General features: G+C 57.5%; 1 protein-coding gene and 1 long non-coding RNA gene across 2 annotated transcripts; one reads left to right on the forward strand and one right to left on the reverse strand.

The window, feature by feature from the left end:
• Positions 1 to 20: 20 nt before the first annotated feature.
• On the forward strand, positions 21 to 27,569 carry CA5A (carbonic anhydrase 5A). The gene is made up of 7 exons (XM_036100921.2): positions 21 to 547; positions 4,728 to 4,925; positions 17,508 to 17,626; positions 19,796 to 19,891; positions 20,016 to 20,078; positions 24,084 to 24,239; positions 26,612 to 27,569. Exons 1-7 carry the CDS (start codon positions 310 to 312, stop codon positions 26,852 to 26,854), a joined length of 1,113 nt encoding a protein of 370 aa, XP_035956814.1. The 5' UTR covers positions 21 to 309; the 3' UTR covers positions 26,855 to 27,569.
• Positions 10,299 to 15,249, reverse strand: LOC118541321 (uncharacterized). The gene is made up of 3 exons (XR_004920054.2): positions 14,481 to 15,249; positions 13,322 to 13,650; positions 10,299 to 11,624 (listed from the first exon to the last, which is right to left on the reverse strand). It is a non-coding gene; the product is annotated as an uncharacterized LOC118541321 (long non-coding RNA).

Below are 27,569 nucleotides of genomic sequence, written 5' to 3' on the forward strand. Positions count from 1 at the left end.
GAGCCGAGGGGTCAACACCCAAGAACGGCACTTTTCTCTCTCCTATTTGCTTCTCACCTTCTCTCCAGTACTGGCACTGGGCTCTCCATAATGTTCTCTTAACCCCCTGGCACGCTCTGCTGTTTACCAGATCAAAGCTCAGTGAGCCCAGGGGCTGGCCACAGCGAAGGCCACTTGTCCCAGAGCACCCACCCCTAAGCCACACTGAACATCATCCAGAATGCTGGGGCAGGCATGGGTTGAAATTTAACCATCCGGATCAGGGGGTTGGGTGAGTTTCTACAAAAAGAGGTGGGCCAACCCCATCTCATGGTCGTCCCGATCAAAGCGAGAGCAGATAGTAGGAAAATCACCCTCTTTTCGTTGGGGTCTGCGGGGAACAGACCCAAGATGCTAAGGACCCCAGTGTTGGGCAGGAGCCTTCAGAAGTCCTCTGGTTTCTCCGTCTTGGTCAAGCAGATGTGGGGGGCTCTCCGCAGTCATCTGCGAAGGCCAGAGCGATGGTGCTCGCAGGGTCCCTGTGCACAAAGAAATCGGAATGACACTTGTAAGTAGATCCTTGAATTTCCCCAGATGCGGTCTGACATTTGGCTAATTCTGTAGTGTGTTCCAAAATGGGAGGCAGTCAGACCGGACTGCTTGGGTTCAGGTTCCCACTCTGTCTCTTTTCCTCTGGGTGACCTTGGGCAATTCCCTTAACCTCAGCTCCATGGGGCCATCAGGAGGGTGAGATCCTCAGAAGAAGACTCGTAGCAAGTGCTCCCCAAGATGAGCTGTTATTAGGAACATCCAGCCCCGCTCCAAAACCCGTCTGGCAGAGAACGTTTTCAGCAAACCTGCCATAAACAGATCATGCAACCAGCTCTGTCCAAAGACTGCCCCCGGTCCGCTGCACCCTGGAGGTGCCTGTCCTTAACGCCCTGTGACCTTGGACTCATGCCTCTCTCTTTCTGGGTCTCAGATTTCCCCTCTGTCAAAAAAAAAAAAGGCTGGCAGTAAGGTCACTTCTGAAGGTCACTTTTCTGAAGTATCTGCACTTGCCAGGTTTGGACAGTTGAAAGAGCGTGGGCTTCACAACCAGTGGCTCCTGAGTGTGGGCACTCGGGACAAGTGACTGTTGTCAGAGGTGAGAGCGGGGCCAGCGGCTTCGCTGAGCCCCAGTCTCCACACCTGTAAGAGGGGAGGACTACGTGTCACACGGGGTCACATAAAGATGGAACAACAGGCGTAGAAAGCCTGCCACAGCCCGGGCTCTCAGTGAACATTACGGACCCTTACTCAGAGTGGGTCCCAGACTGACAGCAGCATCCCCCCCGGGAGCTTTCTAGGAATGCAAAACCTGTGCCCACCCTAGACCCACCTGTAAATTTCAAACCATACACAAAGGCCCTCCCACCTGTGCCTCCTCCAACCCCAATTCCTGGAGGTCACTGCTATGCCTACTTGAGAGCTCAGCCTTCTGGCGCTTTCCTCCATGCTCATAGAATGTGTCTACACATTCACAAGACTTCTCAAAAAAATAAAAAGTGACCCCACTGTGCATGTTGGTCGGCACCATGGCTTTCTCCAGTGTCCACTGGAGACATCTTCACGATTGTCCCTCAGCACCTGTCCCCTCTTTCATACTTGGTACGACTGTGAAGAGCATCAGACCACCTAGACTGGAATCCTGGCTGTGTGCCCCTGGGCAAGTCTCTTAACCTCTCTGAGCCCCAGTTGCATCGCCTGTAAGAGGTGGGTAATCACAGTACTTCCCTTACAGAGCTGTTGGAAGCAGAAATGAGGTCAGGAATGGAAAGGCTCAGAACCGCGCCGGGCACCTTGCCGACGCTTGCCAAGTGCTATGTTGTGTGGATGTCCCTGTATTTAACCATTACCCTGTTGGGGGACATTAGGTGGTACCCAGTCTTTAACGATTACCAACCACGTTCTCACATATCTGCACACACGTATGTAGGACTGAGTGACATTTTGTGCCGAGCGCCTAAATCCGCTCACGCCCTGGTCTCCCAGCTACGTTCAGGAGAACCGAGGGCTCGGTGGTTACTCCCGAGTTCCACAACGCACAGAATATATTCTGCCAAACCGGGGAGACTGGGGCTTCCTGAGACATTTATGCCTCCAGTCTAGTGTTTTGTGTATTGGTATTCGGCAGCACATTTCCCTTGGGGAAAAAAAGAAAGTTTGTTCCTAACACATTGTTCCCCCATTCTCCGCGGGGCATCTGCTCCGGGACCCGCAGCAGGCGCGGGACTTTATAGGACTGTTCTCTCCTATATGCACACATCTACAGCAAGTTTAATGTACTAATTAGGCACAATACGAGATAAACAACACAACCTATAACAAAATAGAACAACTCTAACGTAGACTTGTAGTAAAGTTATGGAACGCTGGCCTCTCTCTCAAAACAGCCGAATCTACCGCACTCACCTTCTGGCAAGGACATGAGATGATAAAACGCCCTCATGGCGAGAGGAAGCAGGGTGAATGACGTAGGCTCCGTGACCGGGCGTTAGGCTCTCAGGGACCCGACAAGGACCCGACCCCGCAGCAGAAGGAGGGTCCTCTGCTTCGGGTCCGTGGCGGATCGCTGGAGGGTCACCGAAACGGCGGAGAGCGACACTGCGGGTGAGGGGGGCCTTCTGTATGACTGAAAATCACTGGTGGCTTGGCCTGGCGAGAAAAGACAGCGCTACAGAAGGTTCCGGAATCATTCCAGGCGGGCGTTCTCCAGCCCTGCTTCCGTGCGTGCGGCTCTTCCTAAGCCTGGGATTGGCGGCATCCACACTGGCAGCTGACACCCGGCCACGGCGGGAGCCTTTCGGCCACGGAAAGGGCAGATGCCGCACGTGAGGGCATCCCACTCCTACCGCGTGGCGTGTGGCCGACGTTCCCGCGGGCGTTTCTGGCTCCCGCGTCTGCCAGGAGGCGTCGCTCTGTCCAGATCTGTCCCAAGCGGCCCCCGTCCTTCCCTGCCTGTGGGCCAGTGCGTGACCCACAGAAGGAGCACCATGAATACTGGTTGAGATCAAAAGGGGTAACATTTTACTTTTATTACTTCCTGGCAGAGACCAGCGTCGGTTAAGGCAAGACTGACCTTGGGCACAGCAGCGTGGCCCTGGGGGTACACGGCCACGGCGAGAAAGCGCGGAGGCCTCCTCAGGTCCAGCCGCCTCGCCCGGGCGCTCTCAAGGATGAGCTGCCCCCCCTTTTTTTTTTTGCCTCTCCCCTTACCTTCTTTTTTTTTTAATTTTTTTATTGTTATGTTAATCACCATACATTACATCATTAGTCTTTGATGTAGTGTTCCATGATTCATTGTTTGTGCATAACACCCAGTGCTCCATGCAGAACGTGCCCTCCTCAATACCCATCACCGGGCTAACCCATCCTCCCACCCCCCTCCCCTCTAGAACCCTCAGTTTGTTTTTCAGAGTCCATCGTCTCTCATGATTTGTCTCCCCCTCCAATTTCCCCCTCTTCATTCTTCCCCTCCTGCTATCTTCTTCTTTTTTTTTTTTCTTAACATATAATGTATTATTTGTTTCAGAGGTACAGATCTGAGATTCAACAGTCTTGCACAATTCACAGTGCTTACCAGAGCACATACCCTCCCCAGTGTCTATCACCCAGCCACCCCATCCCTCCCACCCCACCCCCCACTCCAGCAACCCTCAGTTTGTTTCCTGAGATTAAGAATTCCTCGTATCAGTGAGGTCATATGATACATGTCTTTCTCTGTTTGACTTATTTCGCTTGGCATAATACCCTCCAGTTCCATCCACGTTGTTGCAAATGGCAAGATCTCATTCCTTTTGATGGCTGCATAATATTCCATTGTATATATATACATCACATCTTCTTTATCCATTCATCTGTCGATGGACATCTTGAGCCGCGCCCTTTTACTTGGGGGCAGAGACTATGTTCCATGGGGTTGGCAGCCCCTTCGCGCCACTCCACAAATGTAACCTAAGAATACGCCCTCCTCCCCACCATGCACCTCTGTGTCGGGCAAGTTCAGTCTCTGGTGGGACAAGGACAACCTCCGTGACATCCAGCCACTGGCGAGTTCCGCGTGCAGCCCCGCTCCGTGCTGGCCTCCCCGAAGGAGGGACGGGGGCAGGCGTGGTTCAGGAGGCTGTTCCGTGTGTTAAAGGTCACTTCGCATCAGACACAGTCATGACCTGTGCCAGCTCAGGGGGCTTTGGGGAGAGAGCCGACCATGGAAGGCCCCAGGCTGCTGGTACGACAGCGAATTAGAGCGGGAGGAAGCTGGGACAAAAGTCCAGGCAGTTACGCCGGCCCCCGAGGCCGTTGTCACCCATCCGTCCATGGTGAGAAGGCCGGCGACAGCTCAGAGCATCGTGAGGCATTGTTTCCAGGCCCTGAAGGCGGCCTGCAGGACAGGTGGCCACGTCTCTCCCCGGTGGGTGGGCACGGACGTCCTGTGACCACACCGTGACCATGACCACAGATCAAAACCTGATCGATGCAGCGCCGGAGTGTCGGTTGGCGGATGGTCCGGAGAGGAGACGGAGCGAGGGCCCCGCACACACGGGCAGACCTGCTGGGCAGCCTGGTGGCCCCCGGGCTCCGTGTTGGGCCAGTTTCCCGAGGGCTGTCTCCTCTGGGGGCTCATCTGTGAGGGTTGCTCCCTCCCCCGAGGCACTAATAATTCTGACATCTCAGTGAAGGCCTCCTCTTCCTTCTCTCCGCCCCAGTGCACCCCCTCTGGAAGGGCCCGGCCTCCACGCCGGGGGGCACCCGACAGTCGCCCATCAACATCCGCTGGAGGGACAGTGTCTACGACCCGCAGCTGAAGCCTCTCAGGGTTTCCTACGCCGCGGCCAGCTGCCTGCACGTCTGGAACACCGGCTACTTCTTCCAGGTGGAATTCGACGACTCGGCCGAGGGATCAGGTGAGCCCGGGCCGGGGATGGGGGGGCTTTCTCTTCTCCCATCACAGCCCGAGAGCAGGGCCACACTGGGCAGGGAAGGGGCCCAGGGCTTTGCTTATGCGTGGTGTTTGCGGGGCAAGGAACAGAGGCGTCTCAGTGTTGCAGGGTGGGGAGGTGGTGGTCATCTTCAGGATTATAATGCACAGCTTCACTGGACATTCCAGGGGCTGGTCAGGAAGAAACGAGAGGCCCATGGCAATGTATGTAGATGGTGCGTCACAGAGAAGAGCAGAGCAGGTGGGGGGAGAGAGGGGAGGTGGCGGTGCGGCCTGAAGGCAGAGGAAGAAGGAAATTGTGCTGACGACGGGGCAGGGCATCCAGAGCCTGGTATCTTCGCTGGTTCTTGCCCCACAGACACCCAGCTGCTGGGAGGGGAGGAGGGGAGGAGCACAGAGTACAGCAGGGGAGGGCTGGGGCGGGCAGGTGGCGAGGCTGTGAGGTCGGCCCTGGAGCCTCCATCCCTGACTGGGTCTCAGCACCTTCCCAAGAGCTTCGTGTGGACCCTGCCCTCAGAGGCTCACCGGGACGCTCACCAGGTTTGGGATGGAGGCTCCGTCGGGTCTGGGAAGGCGTTCACATCCGGGCTGCTGCTGGATTCTGTCTGGTGTTCCTTCGGCACCTGTTGGTATCCCCGTGAGCCCTGTTTATGCCGAGCCTCTGTCTTCCTTCCGGGAGTGGGGATCGCCGTCCACAGCGGCAGAGGGTGCCTCTGTGACCAGCCCCCGATGAAAACCTTAGGCACCGAGGGTCTTCTGGGCATCCCTGGGGAACATCACTTCACCCGTGTCGTCACAACTTGTTGCCGGGGGGGAGGGGCGCTCCTCGTGTCCCATGTGACTCCACAGAGCGGGCTCCGGAGGCAGGCGCCTGGCGTCCTCGGGACAGCGCTGTCTGCCCCATTTCTCTTTGCAGATTCACTTGTGTCGTTTCACGGTGATAATCTTAGCCACGCGTACGGCTGTGTGCGGAGTGTTGGGAGTCCTCCCAGGGAGTCTTCGAACCTGGGGATCCCCGGCCCAGTCCCCAGTCCCAGGTCCTTTCTGGGCCGGCCCTCAGCCCATCCCTTCTGCAACCCAGTTATCGGACTCTCGCACCCGCTGCCCCGTGAGGATGCAAGCCCCACAAGGGCAGGATGACTGCTTCCTACGGAGCATCATGGGCGCTCAGTCGACTGATGGACGAACGATGAATGGAAAGTTAGAGAAGCAAATGAGCCTCCATTTCTCCCCCCAGGGGTGGAGAACAGGGCACCCACCTCAACGGCCAGTGGGGGAAAGTGAGACCACCGCGGGGAAGCGCTCAGCCTCACACAAGATGGGCTGTGGTCACCGGCTCTGGCTGCTTCCTACGTGGTCAGTGGCAGGACAGTGGAGTGGGGACTTGCCTTCAGGCCGATGCGGAATCTTCCGAACACAGGCCCCAGGGCCGTCAGTCTGCTTCCACCGTGAGGGGAAGGTCTGCCCCGCGCCCTGCGTCCTACCTCTGTCACGAGCCCTGGGCTTGGACTCCCACCCGTCAAAGTGTCCTCGAGATTCTGGGTCACCCCGCCTGGGAGACATCTGAGCTGGTACAGCGCCCACTCCGGGCACCCTGAACCACGTGCAGGCCACCGGCCAGCCTTCCCAGGGGAGGGGCCGGATGGTGAGCGGACGCCCAGCTGCAATGGCCCTCCTCCGATGGACCGGCCAGCAGCGGGGTGCCAGCTTCTCCCTGGGCCAGGCCCTGCGAGGCGCTTCTCAGACAGCGGGGCTCACCTTTCCAGGTGACTCTCTCCCCGTCCCACAGGTAAGAAGGAGCCTGCCTTCCCTGAGTAGTTGCCTGTGTGCCCAGAGCTGCTCACAGTGACCCTTAGCAATGCTTCTCACAGCACAGGGCTCGCTGAGCGCCAGGGACCAGAATGCCAACTCTGGCCGACATTAGCACAGACGAACTTCCTGGAAGGATGAGCCGGGCTAACAACAGAGAGGAGGGCGAGCTGCATGCCCAGATCCTGGAAAGCACGGGAGCCAGCCCGGGACAGGGATGCACGAACCTATTTACTCAGTGTGCCAACTTTTCTTCTGCCCTTGTCGGTCTGTTCCAAGTTCAAATTCCCAAGGAGCAAACTAAAATTGGATTTTCAGGTTTAATGTGCACATTTGTAGCATTTTTAAAAATTTTATGCAGCAACTTTAAAAGATTGAATAAAGAATAATAGCTCCTGGGGCGCCTGGGCGGCTCAGTCGGTTGAGCATCCAACTCTTGATTTCAGCGTTCCAGGCGCTCTGGTTCCGTGCTCAGTGGCGAGTCTGCTGGGGATTCTCTCTCCCTCTGCCTCTCCCCCACTGCTCTCTCTCAAAAAGAAAAAAAAAAAAGGAATAATAATAGCTCCTGAACTTTTAATTACTTGGTTAACAGTTACGGGAATAATAATTTTGAGAAAAACAGATGTGGTTGGGGATGAGTTACCATAGAGTTCACCTCCTCCCATATGATTATTATGCATAGTTATGGGTCTTACTAATATCTATATAACAGGTTTATTTTCCTTTAAGTCGTAAAATACAAAAAGCTGTGAGGGTCACGTTGGACTTCTGTATGTGCATTGTTAAGAGACATTTGACGGAATCATTGACATCCCCAGGGGAAAGGGTCTGGTGGCTTGAGCATGGCACTCTGACTGACATCCTCACCATGACCGAGACCCAGAGCGCCAGGATGCTCCGGGAAGTGGTGGTCCCCAGGGACATGGAGATGCCGTTGCTAGAAGGCGGAAGGTTTGCGGGACAGACAAGTGGACACCCTCTTCAAGAAGCACGTCCATCCCGTGAATAACAGCATGGCCCCAAACAGACACCACAGTGGAGAGGCTCAGCGTCCTCACTCTCCTCAAGGAGAGACAGAGGCTGAGGGAAGGGCAGCACGTGAAGAGTCAGGTTCAAGCCGGGTTCCTGCGAGTGGAAAGCTCACATCCCGCCCCCACATCTGCCCTTTACCGGCCCCTTCTCCGAGCCTACGCTTGAGCACTCCTTGCCATGACTGTGTGAGATGGGTGTTAGCTCCCCTTTCACAGATTAAAGAAAAATGAGTCTCAGAGATTCATGGCCAGAGGCCACAGAGCCCTCACAGCAGGATGCTCCACCCTCCAAAGAAGGGAATTTTAGGAGCCTGAACCTCTGTGGAAGAAAATCTGCACCCAACATCCACAGAGATCAGGCGTGAAGCCACAGACGCTGACCCCATGTGAACGGAGGAAAACGTTAGCACACGGGGAGAATGTTCTGGGCTCGTGGTCAGGTCCCCAGAGAGCCAGCAGCCTGCTCAGGGTCCTAGCCAGGCCCATGTCCAGTGAGTGCACCCCAGTGGGAGGGCCGGCGGGCAGTGGGGTCGGCCTGGGACACCCATCCCTCACCCCGCAGCAAGAAGCCCACGCCCGACTCTCCAGACAGGTGGAGCGGGGACGCACCTGTGGTGCGTCAAGGGTGGAGCTGTTGCTGTTATGTTTGTATGCTGGATGGCTTAGAGCATGTGTGTCTTGGACTCTGGATGATCCTGTGTCCAGCGGGAGATTGGGGTCAGATTTGAGGCTGGCAAACGAGGCTATTACAGATCATAATTACCCTGAGAATCACAAATCAAAGCCTCCTTTGGGTTAAGAATTTCCACCTCTTGAATTTTTACCCAGACCATAACTCACAGAATTGGGCATGGCCAGTCTAAGCAGCTCCCTCTGCTTCGGGGATCCGTCCAGGGGTGGGCGTGCGAGTCAAGTCAGACCACTGAGCGCCGGAATTCTCCTGGGAGACGTTGGAAAAGAACCCCTTCCGCCTGCGCTGTGCTGCGGTCAGCAGCCAGCCGGGGCCCCTGGCCTTCAGGGAAGAGCCAAGCCAAGAGCTGGAGAAAAACTGAGGCCCGAGGCCATCATTGGAGCTTCTAAATGCAGCTGTGCCTGAGGCCAAACCAGCCCCTGGACCAATAAATCTCTCTTTTTTGCTTAGGTCAGTTTGATGGATGATTCTGTCCCTTGTTTCCAAGAACCCTAATCCAGAAAACCAAAAGAAGTGGCTGAGTTGAGAGAGAAGAAATGGAAGGGATGCACACGTAGAGGATCGGCAGCCTCGTCCTTGTGCTTTCTGCCCAAATGCCATATGCAGTGGCAGATCTGCGAGGCCCGGGGTGGAGGGACCCCGTGGCTGACCCCCAGAGGCGGGCAGTCAGAGCTCGGGGCTTGAAGACGCCAGGTCTGTCCTCCCACGTGGGCCTGGCCCTTCGGAGACTGGCTCGGGGAAGGCTGGTAAATGTTTGGCCCCTGGCCTTCCAGGACTTGGGGGAGTGACAGGAAACCACTTTAGTGTTTGCCACCTTCCCTGGTGTAAATACTCCCACTCAGCCGGCTTCAAGCTCCCGACACAGTCACTGATCCCAAGTGAGGCATTCTCTGTACTGGGCAAGACTTCTTCTTGGGTTGCATGTGGCAGAAACTCAACTCAGGCTGGCGGAAGCAAAGAGGAGGGAAACTCACTGGCTCAGATCCTGAGAAGTCCAGGGTGTGGCTGGGCCAGGTGGCAGGAAGACCCCTGGAGGAATGGAAGGAACGGAACTGAAGGTGGGAGGAATCCGAATCCTCCCCGTGGGCTCTGCTTTTCCTGGTGGAGTCATTCCAGGCAGGGGATTCCCAAAGGGGAGCAAAATGGCGCTTGGTGCTCTGGTTCCCCATCCTGACTGAATGGCTGAGAGAGAGACAGTGCCTCTGTCCCCCACGATTGCGGCTCGGGCCCCAGAGCTCACCCTCAGAGCCCAGTGTGGCTGCTGAACCCCATCACGGCGAGTGAGGACGAGCCCGCCCTGGAGCCAGGTGCCGTGCCCAGAAGTGAGGGTGGTCGGGGCGGGGAGGCACACTCCATGCCCTCGCCGCTGGGCCTGACGAGCTTGCTGTTGACCCCAAGCTGACCGAGGCCCACCCCGGACTCAGGTGGCTTTCAGAGTTCAAGACTTTTGTGCCCCAATGCAGCCAGGCCCGTGTGTTGACCTGGTCCTGACCCCCACTTTTTGGCTTCTCCACCACCTTCTTAATCTGGTTCAAAGGGATCCAACCCCCCCCCCCCCGCCACCCCGCCCGCCCGGCCACAGACTGAAAGAATTATCTGGGTGTCTCTCCCTGGCCATATAAATTACTAGATAATTCCCCCTGTGGCTCACATCCACACAGGCCAATCTGGTTTTACTTTACTTGTCATTCTCCCAAAAACCCAGTTTCCTCTCTCCGTCTCTCCTGCCCGACTTCACAGGCCCCACGCCCCCATCCCCAGCTCGATTCCCAGCCTCTCCCCCCCACCCCGTTTCTACATCTTCTGTCTTCGCTCACCTCCACTGGAAATTGGGGACTGCCAGGAGCAAAGGAAATTTAAAACGCAGCTGAACGATGGCGTGAGCTAAAACACGTTTGCAGTAAGAAACTGAGAATCAGGAGACGCGCCCATAACCCCAAAAAACCCCTGGATGGACGGCAAGGAAGTGCCTCCTGAGCAAAAGAGGAAGTGATCGGGGAAGGTACATTGTGGAGAAGTAATGGCGCGGAATCTAGGATCGCTCAGGTCAGGTTACTCCAACAGGTGACTGCCAGGAACTCAGAGCAAAACACAACCAGGAGGCCGAGACATTTTCCGTCAGCGTGGAAGGTTCCAGCAGTTTTTCCAGCGGGTGAGGGATATGAGTGCTTGGAGATTGGAGCGCCAGCCAGCCAGCAATGATGAGTAACAGAAGTGGAGACCGCGGGGCATTCCAAGGAATTCGAGAGAGTGGCGCTGAAGGCCAGGGAGGGGGCATGACGCAGGGGCGGTGGGAGGGAGAGAGCTTCCTAGGAGGGGAGGGAGCAAGGAGGAAACCAGGGAAAGGCCGCCCCCACCGTCAGACGCCCCTCCCCACGCACACAGCGCCTCACCCGGGAAGCCCCCTCGCCCCAGCCCGGCAGGGCGACCCTCCTGTAAGCGGTGGCCGCACCCACCCGGTCCACCAGATGGGCACGTAGCGCTCGAGGCCGCAGGGAGGTCCCCTTGAGGAGACACGTGTGACGCATGTCCTCTAGCAAGTCACCTAAACTCTCTGACCCTCAGCCTCCTCCTCTGTGAGGGGAAGATCGGACCCTGGCTCGGGAGGATTGAAAGAGGGTCCTGGGAAGCGCCCAGCACCCTGTGAGCTGAATTAACACTCGGATGACCGGATGATCGCTTTTGCCCTCACGGGCCATGACAGGATCCCAAGGAGGCTTGGCCACGTGCTCTTCCGACGGCTTCCACTGGAGGGAGCACGGAGAGGGCAGAGAAGCAGCTGCGGCCCGGCTGATGGCCAGGACTCCAGTGTTGTTTGTGTGACCCCCACTCAGCTGGCTGCGGGAGAAAGGCCCCCTCCTGGCCTGTGGGCAGCCCCCGGAGGGTCACTCCCTTGCAGGGACAGTAATGGGCAAATGAGGCATCAGGCACCAAAGCCACATCGAAGTGGATTTTAAGTCACTTGTAAGGTGGGGCCAGTGACAGCCTTTTACCGCCTAAATGACGGTTCCTCACCACCCCCGGGGCCAAGAGATCCCACCTGGGCCGGTTCCTGCGAGCAGAGAGGTTCGCGAGCCCTCGACACGGAGATCAGCACCCAGCGCACACCATGGGGCCTCTGTCGATTTTTCTCCTGCAGCAGGGACAGACCTGCAGATCACCGTGATGGGAAAGTCTGCCGAGGTCACTTCCATCAGCGGGGGGCCTGTAGGTGCCCGTAAGAGAAGCTGACTTGAGCCACTGGAGCCCAAACGGAGCTGCCCGGACGAATCTACGGGCTCCCTCCTGGAAAGGCAGGCTGGAGATGGTGCAGGGGACGGGTCATGGACACGGCAGCAGGAATGCTGTGCCATCTTTCCATTCCCTGCACCATCGCACTCAGGACCCACGTCCCCCGGGACCCTTCCACCTGCCGGCCGGTGACCCTGGGATCGCGCCGTCCCCACTGGCCAGTGTCTGTATTGTGCACCCCCTCCGCCCACGGTGCTGCCCACTGAGAGACCCAGAGTCATCTGCACCAGGCTGAGGCAGGCTTCCTTCCTCCCCTCCTCTGCTCCTGCTCCCTCCTGCATCTCTCCAGATGGCCAGTTCCTCAGGCTTGGGAACAGACCGCATGCCGGGGGCCAGTCTGAGCCCCGTCTGGTCCAACACTCCCCCACCACCCCCGTGCGTCTGTCATGGCCTCGCCCTGTGGATCGTGGGCAGCTGTCTGACGAAACGCTCCAGTTAACAGGAATCAACTTAGAAATGGGAGGTGGGTCCCCTTGGGGCCCTCAGAAAGTGCTGCCCAGTGTGGAAGCTGTCCCCCCTCTCCTGGTCACTGACCGGCTGCTCGAGTTCCTTCCGAGGGCCACCCTGGAATTCATCATTCCTGCTCCACACCAGAAGCTACAATTGTGAATCTGCAGGACAGCCCCTCCTGCCGCTTCCTCGGCAAAGTCTTAGTAAGCACCCTGTGTGAAGGGAAGCCTTAGTCCCAAGACGCACTCCCTGCTCACCAGCGGATCTCCCGTCGCGACTCACACAAAGAGCGAAATTGAAAGGTAACTGACATCAAGGCGGGGGGTGCCTGCGGTTCCCAACCCGGAGCCCGGCTGGCACCCCTGCCCATGACCCCGCACGGCCCTCGGGAGTGGGGTCCACTAACCATGGCGCATAGAGCACAACAAGGGGAGGCTGTCTGGGGTGGGGACGGGGGGAGAGACCCATGGGGAGCGAGGAAGAAGAGGAGAGACTGTCAGGAGCCACAGCAAGGCCTTGGGAAGATGAATTTTGGGACCTTCTGAAGGAGATGCTGAACAGACGCACGAACGCCTTCAGGAGAGCCGCCACACACACAGTTAATCATCGGGCCTTGCAAGGGGAAAGCCTCCGTGGGCAGCGACTTCCTGGGTCTCCCCGATCCCAGCCGTCCCCGGGTTCCGCGTGCAGAGGGCCTGGGTCCCCACACGGCACGTTTCCTCCCTGCACGCCGACCCAGGAGCAGACTCTGGGGTCAGGCCAGGGCAGCTGAGCAATCACACAGCTGAGGGCCTTGGCTGAACCTTGGTAATGCAGGCATTTTTAAAGACCGGAACATTCCGTCTGTCGGCAAAGGCTCCGGCCTGGGCCGCGGCAGCAGCTGCCCCTTAGCGCCCTGCAGGAACCCCGCAGACCTCCGGTCTGTGCCGCCATGGTGGCCCGCCCTCTCTCCCTCCTGCCCTCGCCACCTCCTGTCGCTTTCGGCCTAACACCCTCTTTCTCTTCGTCCCCAGGGAGGCCCTCTGTGCTGCTTAGCGTAGGTCCCGCAGAGCGCACCCCACCGCGCCCGCCGTCACTGCTCGCGCTCACCCCCAGCGCACCGTCTGCCTGTCCCCCGGAGCCCAAGCTCCAAGAGGACAGGACTGCATCAGTCCCCTTCTCTCTCCATCTCGATGCTCGGTAGACAGTGCGGCACATCATAGGAGCTCCCCGAATATTGGCCGAGTGAATGAATGACTTTCCTTCTTTGGCGCCTCTGTGGTCGGCCGCGCCCCTCCTCACGGACACTTCCTGCAGAAGGTTTGCCCCTCGGGGTCTGCACGCGCAGGTCTGGGCCCGGCAGTCATCGCGGCGGCTTCGGGTTTCTGCGGGCCTCTGCTTTGATGGTGATGATGGTGACAGTTTTGGGAAGCACAATACTACCAGGAATAATAACAGAAGGCGCGGTCACTAACGGAGCCCCTTCTGCGTCCCAGGGGCCGCGCCAGGGAGAGACTCAGAGAGGTAAGAACAGCCCGCGCAAAGCTGAGCGACGCGGTACCAGTGAGCCCAAGTCAGCCTGGCTCCAAAACTGGAGCCACTACGTGATGATCTTGGAGCGTAACTACCCAGGGAGCGGGGGTGCTGGGGGGTGGCTCGCGCCGCTCCAGCCCCGACGTGTGCCGGCCCCCAGCTGTGGCTCCGGCTTGCTGGGACAATGACGGAGGCCTTGCTGGGGCAGGAGACACACGCGGGCCCCTCGTCCTTGCCCGTCACAGCTCCGGGACTTTAGCGAGCTCCTGGGGTGGCCCCAAGGATGGGCTGATAACACTTGGCGACGTTGCGTTATTTGCAGTTTTAACTGATTAGAGCATCTTAAACTTCTCTTGTGTTTAAGCCTTAAAACAACCGTGCCCGCCCAAAGCCTGCTTCTCTTGCTGAAAGCTCTGAGCTGACAAATGGACGGCTATTAACACAACTGTTGCAAGCACAGACACAACAGTTTCTGGGGACAGCAAACTTCCCCGTGGAGTCCGATTCCTCCGGGTGTTTGCAGGGTCTGGCCATGGCTCCGGCAATTCCACAATTATGTTTCAATGCACCTGCTCAGGGAGACTGCTGGGTGACACACCCACCCTCCTGGCGCCCGAGTCTGGGGGCTGGGGCCTGGCGAGCGGAAGGCCCCCTTCTCCCGAATCAGGCTTGCCTTTTTAAATAGTTTTATGAAAGAGAAATACCCTGGCCCTGCACTGTGGTTATGAAAAGTCACCTTGAGGTTATTTGATCCAGGGCTGCAGCCTTAAGTTGAGTTCCTAAGTTTCCCAGCAGGAAAGGCTCGTGGGCTGGAACCCCGCTGCACCGGCCGAGGGGCTGGACCTTCAAGCCCGCCTGGGATGGGGCCGCCGGGTGACTGAGGGCATCCTTGAACGTAGAAGCTGTGCTTTCTGACCTGCCTTTTCCCTCTTCCTGGGTGCACTCAGGCTGAAAGGGGCACAGGCCTGCATCTGCCAAAGGTCCAGGTTTGCGGTGTCTCCACCGACCCGCCCCAGGGCACCGTTCCAGCCCAGCCCAGGCTATAAACCAGCCTCCCTCCTCCTCACCTGTCCTCCTAGAAAGCTCAGGTTTTGCTTATCTCCTTGTTTGTGTTTGCATGTGATAAGGCTAGGGAGGTGCTGCAGCCTTGGGGGCCCGGGGCGGGGGGAGGCGGTGTCTGGAGCTTGCCCAGGATCGAGTCCTTCCTTTACAGCTGCCCAGACGTCACCCTGAAAGAGACACATGTCTTGGAGGCCCTGCTGAACAGGAACATTCTTTTCTGAGGTGGGCCAGGGCCCCAGGCTTCCAAAGGATGGCCTTCCATGCTTCCTTCTCCTGCGGAAGCAGACGGGCTGGAGTCTGGCTGGTGGCAGGCAGCTTCAGGGGCAGCTTCACGTCGGGGAGAGCGTGGGGCCACGTCCGTGGGCTCCAGTCCTGTGCGGAGGGTGACCTTGGAAAAGGCTTCTGACCTTGCGCCCACAAGCCCCTCCCGTCCCCGCGGCTGCCCGTCCCTGCCACCATGGGAGATTTTTCTACAAGGGCATTTTTGGCGGGCTTCTAGCAGACATCCAGCTAGGGGTGGATTTATGCTGCATACCGTTGCTATCACTCTTTCGGAGACCTTATGTATGTGCCTACATAGAATTCTAATTCTAATTCCCGCCTGAGCGGGAAGGGACCGCAAGAACCTTCTAGCTGGTAATTGTTTTCCAACAGATGGAGTCAAGTCCTTGAAAGTTTACATGCCGTAGAGTCACCAGCATGACTATCGTCATGACAACCCTCCACCAGGCACTCTCCCCGTCACCACGTCCGTTTATCCCACCAACACTCACTGCGCGGGTGGGGAGGCTGAGGCTCGGAGGGGCCGAGCGGCTCGCTCAGGGTCACGCAGCAAGTGTGAGGCGGAGGTAAGCTGCAAGTCCAGGCCTACCCGCCGTTCCTGCCTCCTGGCGCTCTGCTTCTAGAAAGGATGGCGTCGGCCTGCGTGGGTGAGCATGCTACTGTCTCCGCCGCGGTGCCCAGGCCGCCTCCTGCAGGGAAGTTGCTCAGACTCTAAGTGCCACACGGCCCCCTCGGGCTTGCCTCTTGGTCACGAACGGGTGCGTTTTGGCACGCGAGGCCACTGGTTGGCCTGCGCCACGAAGCCCCTCTGCCCCGTGGATAGAGGCTGCCAGGCAGGAGCAAGCACAGATATTTCCACTGCCCGGGTTCGTGGTTCTGTAATGTCCCGAAATTGTGTTTTCTGCTTGGAAGGATCAAGTGGAAAAGGTGTGGGTTTTCGTGTCAGACCTGGGCTCAAATCCTAGCTCCTGTTGCTGGGATTACCAGCAAACTGCCCACCCTCTGCTGGTAAGCTTCAAGGCAACCCAAAACTACAAAGGCCAGTTGTAGTTCACCTACAAGTTCACCTCCCCCCCAGGGAAAAAAACCAACCCCCTTTGTCATTTTAGCCACAGAAAATGTCCATTAAAACCTTGTGATTCGAACCCACCGGGAGGCTTTCCCATCTGCAGAGCGACTCCTCCACGGTCCTGTGCTGTGGGCACCGGTAGATTCGGGCTTTGGGACTTAGGACGTTTTTATATGCTTCTCTCTGTGTATTTTTAAAAATTGAAGTATAATTCACATGTGTGTGCTCAGGAGAGTCGAATACCTCATAAAACCATAGAACTCTACAACTAGACGAGAACTTAACGAGGTTCTAGACTAACAACCCTCATTTACGAGTGAAGAAAGGCAGCGAGGAGCTCTATGAGCTGGTCGAGGGCAGAATCGTGAACTCAATCTGTTTTCAACTTTACCGTTCAGCTCCTCCTGCTCCTTGTACTTTTCATGGCGAAAGCAGAACTGAGAACACCACCAGCCAGGGGCTTCTGACGTTGTCAATAGCATCGGTCACCCAGAGGAGCTGATGCGGGCTGGGCGACCCCTGGCATCTGCAGGGGGGCCTCCTGACCTGCCCCCCAGCCCAGTAGCCATGTGCTCACTTCAGTTAAAAGCAAGATGCACCACAGTTACCATTCTATCCGTAGCAACACTGATGGAAATCTGTTAGCAAAGCGCAGCCGGAGCTCAGCCAGCCTTGTGCATGGGATTCTCAGCCCTCGCCCTGGACTCGGGACGGGGCCCTTTAGTGCCCCATCATGGACGCTCCTGTCTGCTAACAGCTCTCGGGGAGGCCGCCCCGGGGACTGAGGGTGACTTAGAAAAGAGTCCACCAATAAAGCCCGGTCGTATAGTGAGACTACCTGGAACAGGGACTGCATGCAGGTTGGCGCTGACGGAGAAGGCAGCGTGCTGTTTCTCGGAATTTCTTTACGTGAACATCTTGCTCGTTACATATTAGTTTGTGGAATTCTTTGGTGGTGGAATTTAAGCTGCCACTTTTTCATTCAAAAGACATCTTTTTTTTTTTTTTTTTTTAATTAAAGAAAAGCCTGGAAACCTTCTAGGACGGGCATGCATCTCAGAAAGGTTTTCTCTGCCTTCCGGGGGCACCAAAGGGGATGAGGTCCCTGCCGCCACCTGGTGGCAGCGCTGAGTTCTGCACCCGCTCTGGTCAGCTGGGGTCAGCTGGGGCCAGAGGGCCACGGGGACAGAGGTGAACAGACAAGAGCCGGCCTTTCACTTTGTCTTCTGTGCAGGACGTCGATCTCTCAGGAGGGAACTTGCGTGGCCTCCGTGTAGGTAGACGCTGTCCCAGCAAAGGGCAGTCCGACAGACAAACTAACGCACGTGTTCCTCTGGTTTCATTTTCCAGGGATCAGCGGTGGCCCCTTGGAAAACCTCTACAGACTAAAGCAGTTCCATTTCCACTGGGGGGCGGCGGACGAGCGGGGCTCAGAGCACACGGTGGACGACCACGTGTACCCGGCAGAGGTTGGTAGACACCATCCTCGCAGCAGCTACGTCGTGGGGGCTTTCTACGCCCCAGGCTGGCGTGGAGGGTGACCGGCCAGCCTGGGTGCCCAGGAAGGGAGCATTCCCGGGACACTGGACTCTTGGGGCTCAAACCGGAGCAGTGGGCCGCCCTACCCATCCAATCACACAGCTGTCCTAAGACCAGGGTACCGTTCACGCTTCCGTCCAACAGAAGGAGAGACCAAGGTTCTAAGTGGCTCTGGGACTTGCCAAGGTCCGCAGCTGGGATTCAAGAGCCGCTCCCTCAGCCACGTGCCCGCTGCTGGTCGATTATGGACTTAGAAGCTTCCGGTCCTTCGAGGCACTCGGGGCCTTCGACGGAGATCTGAAAATCCTTACAACAGAGATCATCTTCTTGAAACGACGAGACGTTTGCATCATTCCAAAATGGGATTCTGTAGAGGAAATCGGTAGGGATAAATGTTAGGAGATGGTGTTTGCAGCTATGGGGGGGTGCAGTAAGTGGTGTTTATAGACTTCCCCCCAATATTTTATTATGAAATTTTTCCAACATACAAAAAAACCCAAAACCCTGGAAGAACTGTTCCGTGAGACCCCGTGAGGCTGCCACCCAGATGCAATGGTTAACAGTTTGCCACATTCACCTCCTCTGTCCATCCACCCGTCCCTCCGTCCACCCCCCGAACACCTGACCTCCTGATGCATTTCAAGTTATGGACGATTTTTGTCTTAACTTTTCGCTGCCATTGTTAGGGAGCAGGGCTACAGTTAAAATAGAGCTGGGATCCAGTCAAACTAAAACATGAACACCACCTGCAATCTCATACCCAGAGGTGACCTCTGGGGACAGTGTATAAACAGGAAGTTACACCTGTTGTTATAAGTGCAGACATGTTTACAAATAACACAAAAGCGAAGGAGTGGGGCTTGTGATATGCTCTTTCTCATCCGGCAGCATGCCTTCTGTCTTGGTAACTGTATGTCTGCACGTGGTCTTCCATGAGCAGATGCTTTAACAGAAGAGGCGGCTGCATAGAAACAAGACTGGAGCTTGGCCCCCCAGTGGCTCTCCCTGGGTCAGCCGAGCAGGGGCTGCTGGGCCCATTCTGGCCGTGCCTCTGGCCCATGCGGGAGCCTCCATTTCCTGTGGGGGTTTGGAAGGCAAATCCAGTTTGAAGGTGGGGTCCCTGAAGGAAGCAGCCCGCAGTTGGGGCATTGGGCCCAGCTGTCTTGATTTCTGGACGACTGCACTGGGACGGTGGGGGGGGGGGGTTTCCAGGTGAGTCATGCACGGGCTGGGAGAGGCCAGGCCACCCTCGCTGGCCCCAGTGCCCGTGGCTGGGAGCACTGGGGCTCGTTGGGAGTGAGGTGTCCCCTGGACCCCGCACCCTTGGCAGAGGCCCCCCAGCCCTGCAGCCCAGCAGCTGCACGGGGAGGGTCTCGTTGACCACGACAGGCTGGAGGGCTTTCTGGACTGTCGGTGTGGACTTGAGGCTGGGGTCACCGCTCAGAAAGGCTGTAGCACAGCTCATCCTGTAAAAGGACCGATGTGCGGACACCCAGGCCCCTTCCTGGGTCTGGGCCAAGCTCAGCCTCAGCAGGACCACGAGCCCCCATCACACAGAACCCAAGCCAGACCCCGGCACCTGGCCTCCCCTGTTTCCCCGGCTCGTCCTCTGCCCCTTAGTTAAATCCTTGTCAGCTGGCCAATCCTGATGCCGAGTTTGGGCTCGGGAAAACCCAAGGAAGAACGCGAAATAGGGACATAGATGAGGTTCAAAGGAGAATGACAGACGTGGGGGGAAAATGCAATTTGGACGGCATACTCACATTAAAAACTGTGCGTCGTTTATCTGAAATTCAAATGTAACTGAGCGTCCGGGTGCCGATCTGGCAAGCTGGCTCAAGGATCGCTGAGCGAGAGCGTACCATCCTGCCGCCAAGTCCTATTTCACACCGCGAAGCCGAGCCTCCTTTCCCTCCCACCGGAAGTGCCCAGGCCCTTACCGTCTGGGCTTCTCTCCGAGTTTGGGAGCCCCAAGCAGGCGGCATACCTGAATCCGGTAAAACCGGGCAATGGGCGCTGGGTCCGGCCCGGAAGCCGGAGCAGATGCTGTACGTCTTCCCGCACCGTGATCAACGTGATTCCTTTCTTCTCTCTTTCAGCTGCATTTAGTTCACTGGAATTCGGTGAGATACCGAAATTACAAAGAAGCCGTAACGGGGGAGAACGGCGTGGCCGTGATAGGCGTGTTTCTAAAGGTAAGCTTGCTGGGGCGCGGCTCCCCCAGCGAAGCGGGTGAACCACCGTCCGTGGAGCGTGGGGTGGGCTCGGCCTCCCGCCTGCTGCCTTCACACCCCGGCCTTTCCCGTCTGTGCCGTGCAGCTGGGGGCCCGGCACGAGGCCCTGCAGAAGCTGGTGGAAGTCTTGCCGGAAATCAAGCATAAGGTAAGCTGCGTGGTTTGTGCTCAGCACAGCCGAGAAGCACGTCTGCTTAGATTAATGACTCACGGGCCACAACAAAAGATCTAATGGGTGGAAGGGTCTGGCTGAGGGGGTCTGAGTCCCCGGTCCAGGGCTGGGACTCCCTGGGGCTGATTCCAGCGCGTCCCCAGCGGGCTCACTCCCGGACGTCCGCGGGTCCCTGCTCCCCGAGGACCCCTCCCTCCTCAGGACAGCGGGGGTGCTGGACTCCCTCCGACTTTCCCAAAATTCAGCCGCTCAGGCAGCATCTTAAGGCGTTTGTCATGTCCGCCTGTCACTGGTACTGTTCGTTACGTGGTATTTTTCCTTACACCGATCACCTTGAAAGACTCTTCAGACTTCTCCCAGGCAACAACATCTCCTGGGGATGATGTTTGTTTTAAAACCGACTGCAGTAAATATCTAAGTGTCATTTAGGAGTGCTCACACGCATGCCACCTGCCACACTCCCGGTGCGGGATCTCAGGGTCACCCCGTCCCGGGAGAGCAGGGAGGCCGGGGGAGGGGAGGAAGTCCAGCCCGCCGCTCGCCCTCCGCGAGCGCGTCTTCGCTCGGCCCCCCTGGTGCACCTCGCTGCACTAAGCTCAGCTCAAACAGACAAGGACAACAGTGCAGCTTTTCTCCAACATCAGCTGAGAAAGGACTTTGATGGACACATGGAAATTCCCAAGAAATGCAGTTTATTTGTTCAGTACCAGACAAAAGAATTCCGGGACGCAAGCAGTCCTGGTGGTCCCTGGACGGGGACGGATGGGCCCGGACCTGTCGCAACAATGGCCCGAGCGGCTCCAGATGAAAGCAGGGGGCCAGCCCTTCCTCGGCGGCTTCACGGGGTCTGTTTGATGTGGGCGGTGTGTTCCTCTTGATGTTGACCTCGGGGCTGGCCCCGTGGGACCAAGACCAGATCACCCCCTGCTGCCCCGTCCACAGGCTCAGGAACTTCCCAAGGTCAAGGTGCTGGGAGCATCCTCTTCCCCGCTGGTCTGCAGCCAGAGTAAACCGAGGATGTTTTCCCCGGGTGTCCACCTCCCACACAGCGTGGCCTCCACCTCTTGGTGGGAAGGGAAGGACCTGGCCGCGATGGGCTGTTTACTCTGGGGGCTGCTTTCCTTCCACGGAAGCTCTGGAGCGCGTCTGGCTCCCCAGGGCCATCTGGGTGTCAACGAGGGTGACAGGGAAGGTGCCTGGGCCTCGCTCCTGGGCCTGACGCTCGTCTTTGGCCTCAGCTTCCTAACCTGAGAAATAAGAGTGAGCTCCTAGGACACAAAAGGTCCAGCCTGCAGGGTGGGCGTCTGTGCCTCCCGGGTCGGGGGATGGGGTCCCATTAGACTCAGTGGCCCCCCTCTGCACCCCATGCTGGGTGCCCCCAACATCCGGAGCCATTCTTTACATTGGCAACGTTAGATGCCATCTCTGTGGCCTGCCGTTCTGTGGTTCTGACAAATGTGTCGTCATGGATCCTCCCAAAACTTTAATTGGCGGGAAAGCGGTGGTGGGGGCATCCAGCCGGCCCTCCACACAGGCCGCCGCCTTTACCCCCACCCCTGCAGCCCCAGGGAACGAGGGACAGCCAGCTTTGGGGTGGGACAGACTCCCGCAGCGTCTGGGCTCTGCCGCCGATTACGTGGCTTTGAGAAAGTCACGTCTACGTACCCCGACGTTCCTCTTTAATAAAGTAGAAACACCTCTCGCGGGTGGATCTGAAACTTGGCGGTCACAGCCTCGGAAGCCCGTTCGGGGGAGGGGGAGGCACGTGGATTTGCCACGGTGCTCCCCCCCGCCCCCCACACTTCTTGCATTTCGTCCCAAGTGCACCTGTGACCTGCTTCCTTCACGACGTCACCAGAGCACACAGGGTGATGTCATCAGCCTCGAGAGGGCCTGGGAGTTCCGACACGCCCCCCCACGGAGGAACCGTGCCTTCAGACGCAGGGTCTGGGGACGAGCGTGTCCGCCCCGTGCCTGGACGCCCTCCCGCAGTGCCGCCCGGGGCCTACAGCTCTGGTACCTCGGCGCTGGCTAGTGCGGCGTTGCTCCCAGGCCTGCGCCCGCGGCCTTGGTCTCCCTGGCTTTCCAGAGCAGCAGGGACCACGGTCCTGAGCGCCAACCCGAGGGACCCCAAGAGATCCTTCTGTCACTGAGCAAAAGCCTGCTGGAGGGCCCCCGGCTGGAGAACCAATAGGTCCTCCTTTGTCTGCACCCTTCCCTCACCCGCACTGTGCTGAGTGGCAACCAGATTGCAGGCCCGGGACTCCTGCCCCTGCTGGTGGATTTCTTCAGGGGTTCCCTAGTCCTGGGCAGAAGCAGGGGGTCCCCTTCTGCAGGCTCCCTGCCCTCCACCGCTTTACTGCTTTGGTTTCTCACTCCCTCCTTCCAGCCAGGTGGCCTCTGTGCTATTCCTCAAGCCCTTCAGGCCACACCCTGCCTCAGGGCCTTTGCACTGGCTCTGCCCACTCTCTGGAAGGCTCTTCCTCCAGAAACCTGCAGCCCTCTTCCTTCACCCCTTCCAAGTCTTCACTCAAACGTGTCCTTCTCTATGAGGCCTTGAGGACCATCCCTTCTTAACATGCCAATCGCTAACCCCCCCCCCCCAGCATTTCTGATCCCACTGCCCTACTTAAGTGTCCTCCATCATGCTTACTGTGGTGGGAGCGACTTGATATTTCACTTACTTATTTTGTGTGTGCTCTGCTTTTCTCTGGTAAAAGGTGAGTCCCGTGGACGTGGGTAGTTTGTCCTCTCTGTCCCCTCCTGCCCCCCCTCCCCTGCCCAACATAGAGTCAGGTGCACACCACGTAGCCGTGGGGGAATGAATGAGGGAGGTGCCCCCTCCATGACCCCCGGAACGCAGAGAGGCAGCTGTCCCCGATCCTTTGATGAAGGCTGGAAAGCCAGTAGGCACGGATTCTGACCAGAGGCCCCCACATGGGGGAGGCGCTGACATGAGCCCCCCTCGGCTGCAGCAGGGGGAGCTTGGTGCTTGGTGGTCAAGAACAGCGTCTAGAGAAGGAGAATCCTGGCGTAATGGTCAGGGCGGCCTGCTTCAAAGAGAACACCAACTGTCTAGAAAGAGTAATATTTTCTGGGGCAGCCCTTGTGGGAAACAGTCCGGTGGTTCCTCAAAACTTAAACACAGAATTACCGTGGGATCCAGTACGTGCCCTTCTGGATATGTCCCCCAAGTAACTGAAAGCAAGGTCTTGAAGAGACATGGGTGCATCATGTTCACCAGAGCATCCCTCACGATAGGCCAGAGGTGCAAGCGTCTGTTTTGGGATGAATGGATTAGCAAAATGCAGTCGATCCATGCAGTGGAATATTAGGAAGGCTTTTCTGACACCTGCCACAGTGTGGATGGACTTGGAGGGGACTGTGCGGAGTGAGGTCGGCCCGTCACAACGGGACCAATGCTGTGCGGTTCTGCTCACACGAGGCCCCTGGAGGACTCAGATCCGCAGGGACGGGAAGTAGATGGGGGGCGGCGCTGGCACGGGGGGTGGGACGGGGGGGTGCCTAATGGGGACAGAGTTTGCTTAGGAAGATGGGAATGTCCTGGAGATGGATGGTGGCGGTGGTCACACCACCTGAACGTACTTAGGGCCACAGAACTGTATGCTTAAACATGGTTAGGATGGTCAATTTCATGTTATGTGTGTTATTTTACCATTGTTTTCAAAAATGTCATGTTTTCACAGCGGAGGTATGCAAACAAGAATAACTTAGAAAGGAAACATGTAAGCATTTGGTGGGCATCCCTGCTCTGCACAGGAGGGTCACATTTTCTTTACTGCTTCCAAATGTGACGACCGCGGCCTCACCGTCTTTATCCCGGGAGCAAACCTGTCCCGTGAAGGCCTGGTCGCTGGGATAAAGATGGGGCACCATCCCCTTCCTGCCAGCCCCCACCCCCCCCCCGCCACCACCGTCTCTGCCTGAGACCCGACGCCGCCTGCGGTCTTGGTCTCTCAGGGTGCACGGGCTGCCGTGGGCCCCTTCCAGCCCTCCCGTCTCCTGCCCGCCTGTCGGGACTACTGGACCTACCCCGGCTCCCTCACCACGCCTCCGCTCAGCGAGTCCGTCACCTGGATCATCCAGAAGCAGCCTGTCGAAGTGGCTCAGAGCCAGGTGAGCTGCACCGGAACCGGCGTGGGGGGAAGGGACTGAGGGCTCAAGTCCTGTTTGGGGCCACCGAGACACTGTGTGCGTGTGTCACGGGTTTCATTGTCCGCTGTGGTTTGGATTTTCCAGCTAAACAGGAGCTAGGCGGACAGTTACACTCTGGCTCTGTCTTAATCTTCAGCGGTTTTGAATTCAGGCGCAGCAAGTCTCCCTGATGACAAATGGCTGAACGAGGTCAGGGCTTTGCTCTGTCGTGTGTGTCGGTCTAAAGTTACTTTAGCAAGAACAGAAGTGACGTTAGAATTGGGACATGGGTCCCCATGATGGGACCTCTGTAGGTATTTGTAGGTGAGCAAATTAACCGAGAAAGGAGTATCATTGATGAATTTTGCAAAGCCGTGAAAGAAGTAGGATCATTGAAGGAGAGGAGGAGATTTTAGAGTTTTTTTCCCCCTTCTTTGGATGATAGAACAGTAAATAATTGAGTTTGCTGAGGTTTCTCTCACGGGCTGTATTAAGTTAGACACATTGAGAGAAAATTCCAGAAGGATTAGGTCAGTCAGCTATTGCTACAACAATGCTGGTTAACAAACCACCCCAAAACTCAATGGCTCCTAACAAGCATCTATTTTTCCTGCTTTGGGTCTGTGCGTTGTCTGTGGATGGCAGGGGGCTGGGGTTTGGGTCAGGCCCAGGTTGTCTCGTGCTCCTTGGACCAGTGGCTACCCAGAGCTGGGTCCATGGTGCATGACAGAAATGCAGAAGACCAGCAGACCCCACGTGCTCTCATGCTGCTGGCCACAGCAGGTCCCAGTGGCTGAGGTCCGGGGCGGGGAGGAGGTGAGCGAGCGCTCACAGAGTAATGCCCTAATCTGGCACGCAGACTTACACCAGAAATTTAATCCTGGATGTCCCAGGATTTCTGCACTGGTTCTAATTTCCTTCCTCTTCCTTTTCTAAATAGTCTCCCCCCACCATCACCCAAAGTAAGTAGATATTACTTGTTAACACTTAAAAAACGTAGAGTATCTTTTTCTCTGGAAATCTCAAGAATGTGGAGACATCGTGTCCGTGTCAGGCATTCAGAGTCTGGGGATGACAGACACGCAGCAAGCTCGTGGCCGCAGCCCCTGTCCCCACGCAGGGTGGGACTTCCCTGCCAGTCTCTTTCTGAGGCTCCGGCCTCGTGATTCTGCAAACATCCTCTCGTGCAAAAGTCATGGAATGACGCTGTTTGCTTTGGAAGGCAGAGAGATCCAATCTTCTCCCAAACCAGAACTATTAGTGACACAAGGAGGACCCTGGTCGACGAATGGTCCCTGGTCACCAAAACCCCTTCTGTCACTCAGCACACACGTAATGAGCACCCGTGCATGCCGGGTATTGCAGCTGAAGAGGGTGGGAGATGGGTAGCAGCAGATGCAGTGATGAGGTCCATCGAGAACAGTCTCTGCACGCTGCTGTTTGGGAGGAAATAGAAACACGAGCTAATTATTTTAAGACGGGGGTGAGTATTAAACAGCAATGCAGAGCAGAAACCCCTTACCCCAAGCAGAGGAACTGGGGAGGTGGTGGGGGGGTGGGGGGGGAGAGAAGCTGCCTTCCTGAGCGAGCATCCTGTGCCTGAGCCCTGGGAGCCTGGGTCCTCCGTGCCCTCCGTGACTCTGGGGGCAGCCGCCAGCTTGCTCCACACGTGGTCACTGTGTAGACACAACCCAGCTCCATAGGTCATCGAACATGCGAGTGATCCTCGCAGAGCTCCTCAGTATATTCGGAGAACAAATGAGGTGATAAAAAATGGACTTTGAGCTCCTTCAGTGAGAAGCGAGTCAAATGTTACTTCCTGTTGTATGTACTCGCTTAGTTTTTATGTTATAGGTGTTCGCTGACTGTTCCGCATGGCGACTCCCAACGTTAGAGGCTTAAGGAAACGATCACCGTTAGAATCCCCCGGAGTTGGTGGGGGTCAGAGTATGGGGTGGTTCCGGCTTGGGATCGCTCGCGGCGTTGCAGTCAGATGTCCTGTGGGCTCTGGAAGCTTGAGCCGGGCTGGAGGCTCACTTGGTGGCCGGCAAGCCAGTGCTGGCTGTTGGCCGTGGGCCTCGGCTCCCCTCGCGGGTGCCGCTTGGCCGTCCTCACTACACGGCGGCTGGCTTCTCCAGCAAGGATGCAGGAAACCAAGGCGGAAGCTTCGACGCCTCTTCTGACCGCACTTGGGCGTCCCCTCCGCCACCTCGTGCTGGCCGTGCGCGGCCATCCCCGATTCAGTGTGTGGGCCGGGGTGGGACGGAGCGCGAGTGCGCACGGCAGGAGGGCCGTCTGGGAGCTGGTTCACTCCGTACCTGCACCCGGCCCACTCTGGTTGCTCTCCATTGCAGCTGGCTGCCTTTCGCACGCTCCTGTCTTCTGCGCTCGGTGAAGAAGAGCATTCAATGGTGGACAACTACCGTCCGCTTCAACCCCTGATGAACCGGAAGGTCCGTTCATCCTTCCAGGCTGCGGAAGGGGGCATCCGAGCGGATGTCACCTCTGACACTAAAAAGAGAGAAAGAGATCATTGTTTCAGTCACTGTGCGTTTCAGTTGCGGGGAAAAGAAACCACCTCAAAGAAGCCTCAGTAGGGTAGGGAACGGAAATGTGGGGACACGGGGTATCTCGGCGCCTACGGCAATGCCCAAACGAGCCCCAGCTGACCCGGGCCACCCGCCCATGCTTCCTTGTCTCATCAGACAGGCGCCCTCTGTCTCTCCACACTCATGGCCCCCGCGTGCTTCCCGAGGGACGGGGACCCACATGAGTCTTCCCCGCCTCCAGACTCTGGGCATCTCAGTGTCCTGGGGCTGTTGTGACAGATGACCACAGACTGGAGGGGCTAACCCAACAGCGACGTGTTCCTTCACAGTTCTAGAAGCCCAGTTTGAAGGTGTCGGGGGACTGGCGGGAAACCTTGGCTTCCTGGCCTGTCCTGGCCCCTGAGGCCGCCTGCGTTCCCCGGCTCGAGCCCCTGCTCCGGCTTCACGGCCGAGGGGGTTTCCAATGTGGCTGCTCAGGACCCGGTGCCGTTTAGTTGTGGTCATTCTGCCTTTTTTTTTTTTTTTAATTGTATTGAAACACACACCGCATAAATTACCATCTTACCCATTTCCAAGTGAACGGGTCCATGGCATTTATTGCGTTCAAAATGGTGTGCAGCCGTCCCTACCGCCCCGCCCCAGAGCTCTCTGCATCTTGCAGAACTGGAACTCTGCCCCCCCCACCCCCCAGTTCGCGCTCCCTGCCCACGCCCGCCCCCAGCCCCCGGCAGCCCCGATTCGAGGGTCTGTCTCTGCGATTCTG

The sequence above is a fragment of the Halichoerus grypus genome, chromosome 15, assembly GCF_964656455.1.
Source record: "Halichoerus grypus chromosome 15, mHalGry1.hap1.1, whole genome shotgun sequence".
In the NCBI taxonomy this organism is placed as follows: Eukaryota; Metazoa; Chordata; class Mammalia; order Carnivora; family Phocidae; genus Halichoerus; species Halichoerus grypus.

What these genes read in the sequence shown, in the direction of transcription:
- CA5A (XM_036100921.2), top strand. Translation starts at nt 310, where the DNA reads ATGGTCGTCCCGATCAAAGCGAGAGCAGATAGTAGGAAAATCACCCTC. An exon ending in AAGAAATCGGAATGACACTT is followed by an intron (nt 548 to 4,727) that starts GTAAGTAGATCC and finishes TCTCCGCCCCAG; the next exon opens with TGCACCCCCTCTGGAAGGGC. An exon ending in TGATAGGCGTGTTTCTAAAG is followed by an intron (nt 19,892 to 20,015) that starts GTAAGCTTGCTG and finishes TGTGCCGTGCAG; the next exon opens with CTGGGGGCCCGGCACGAGGC.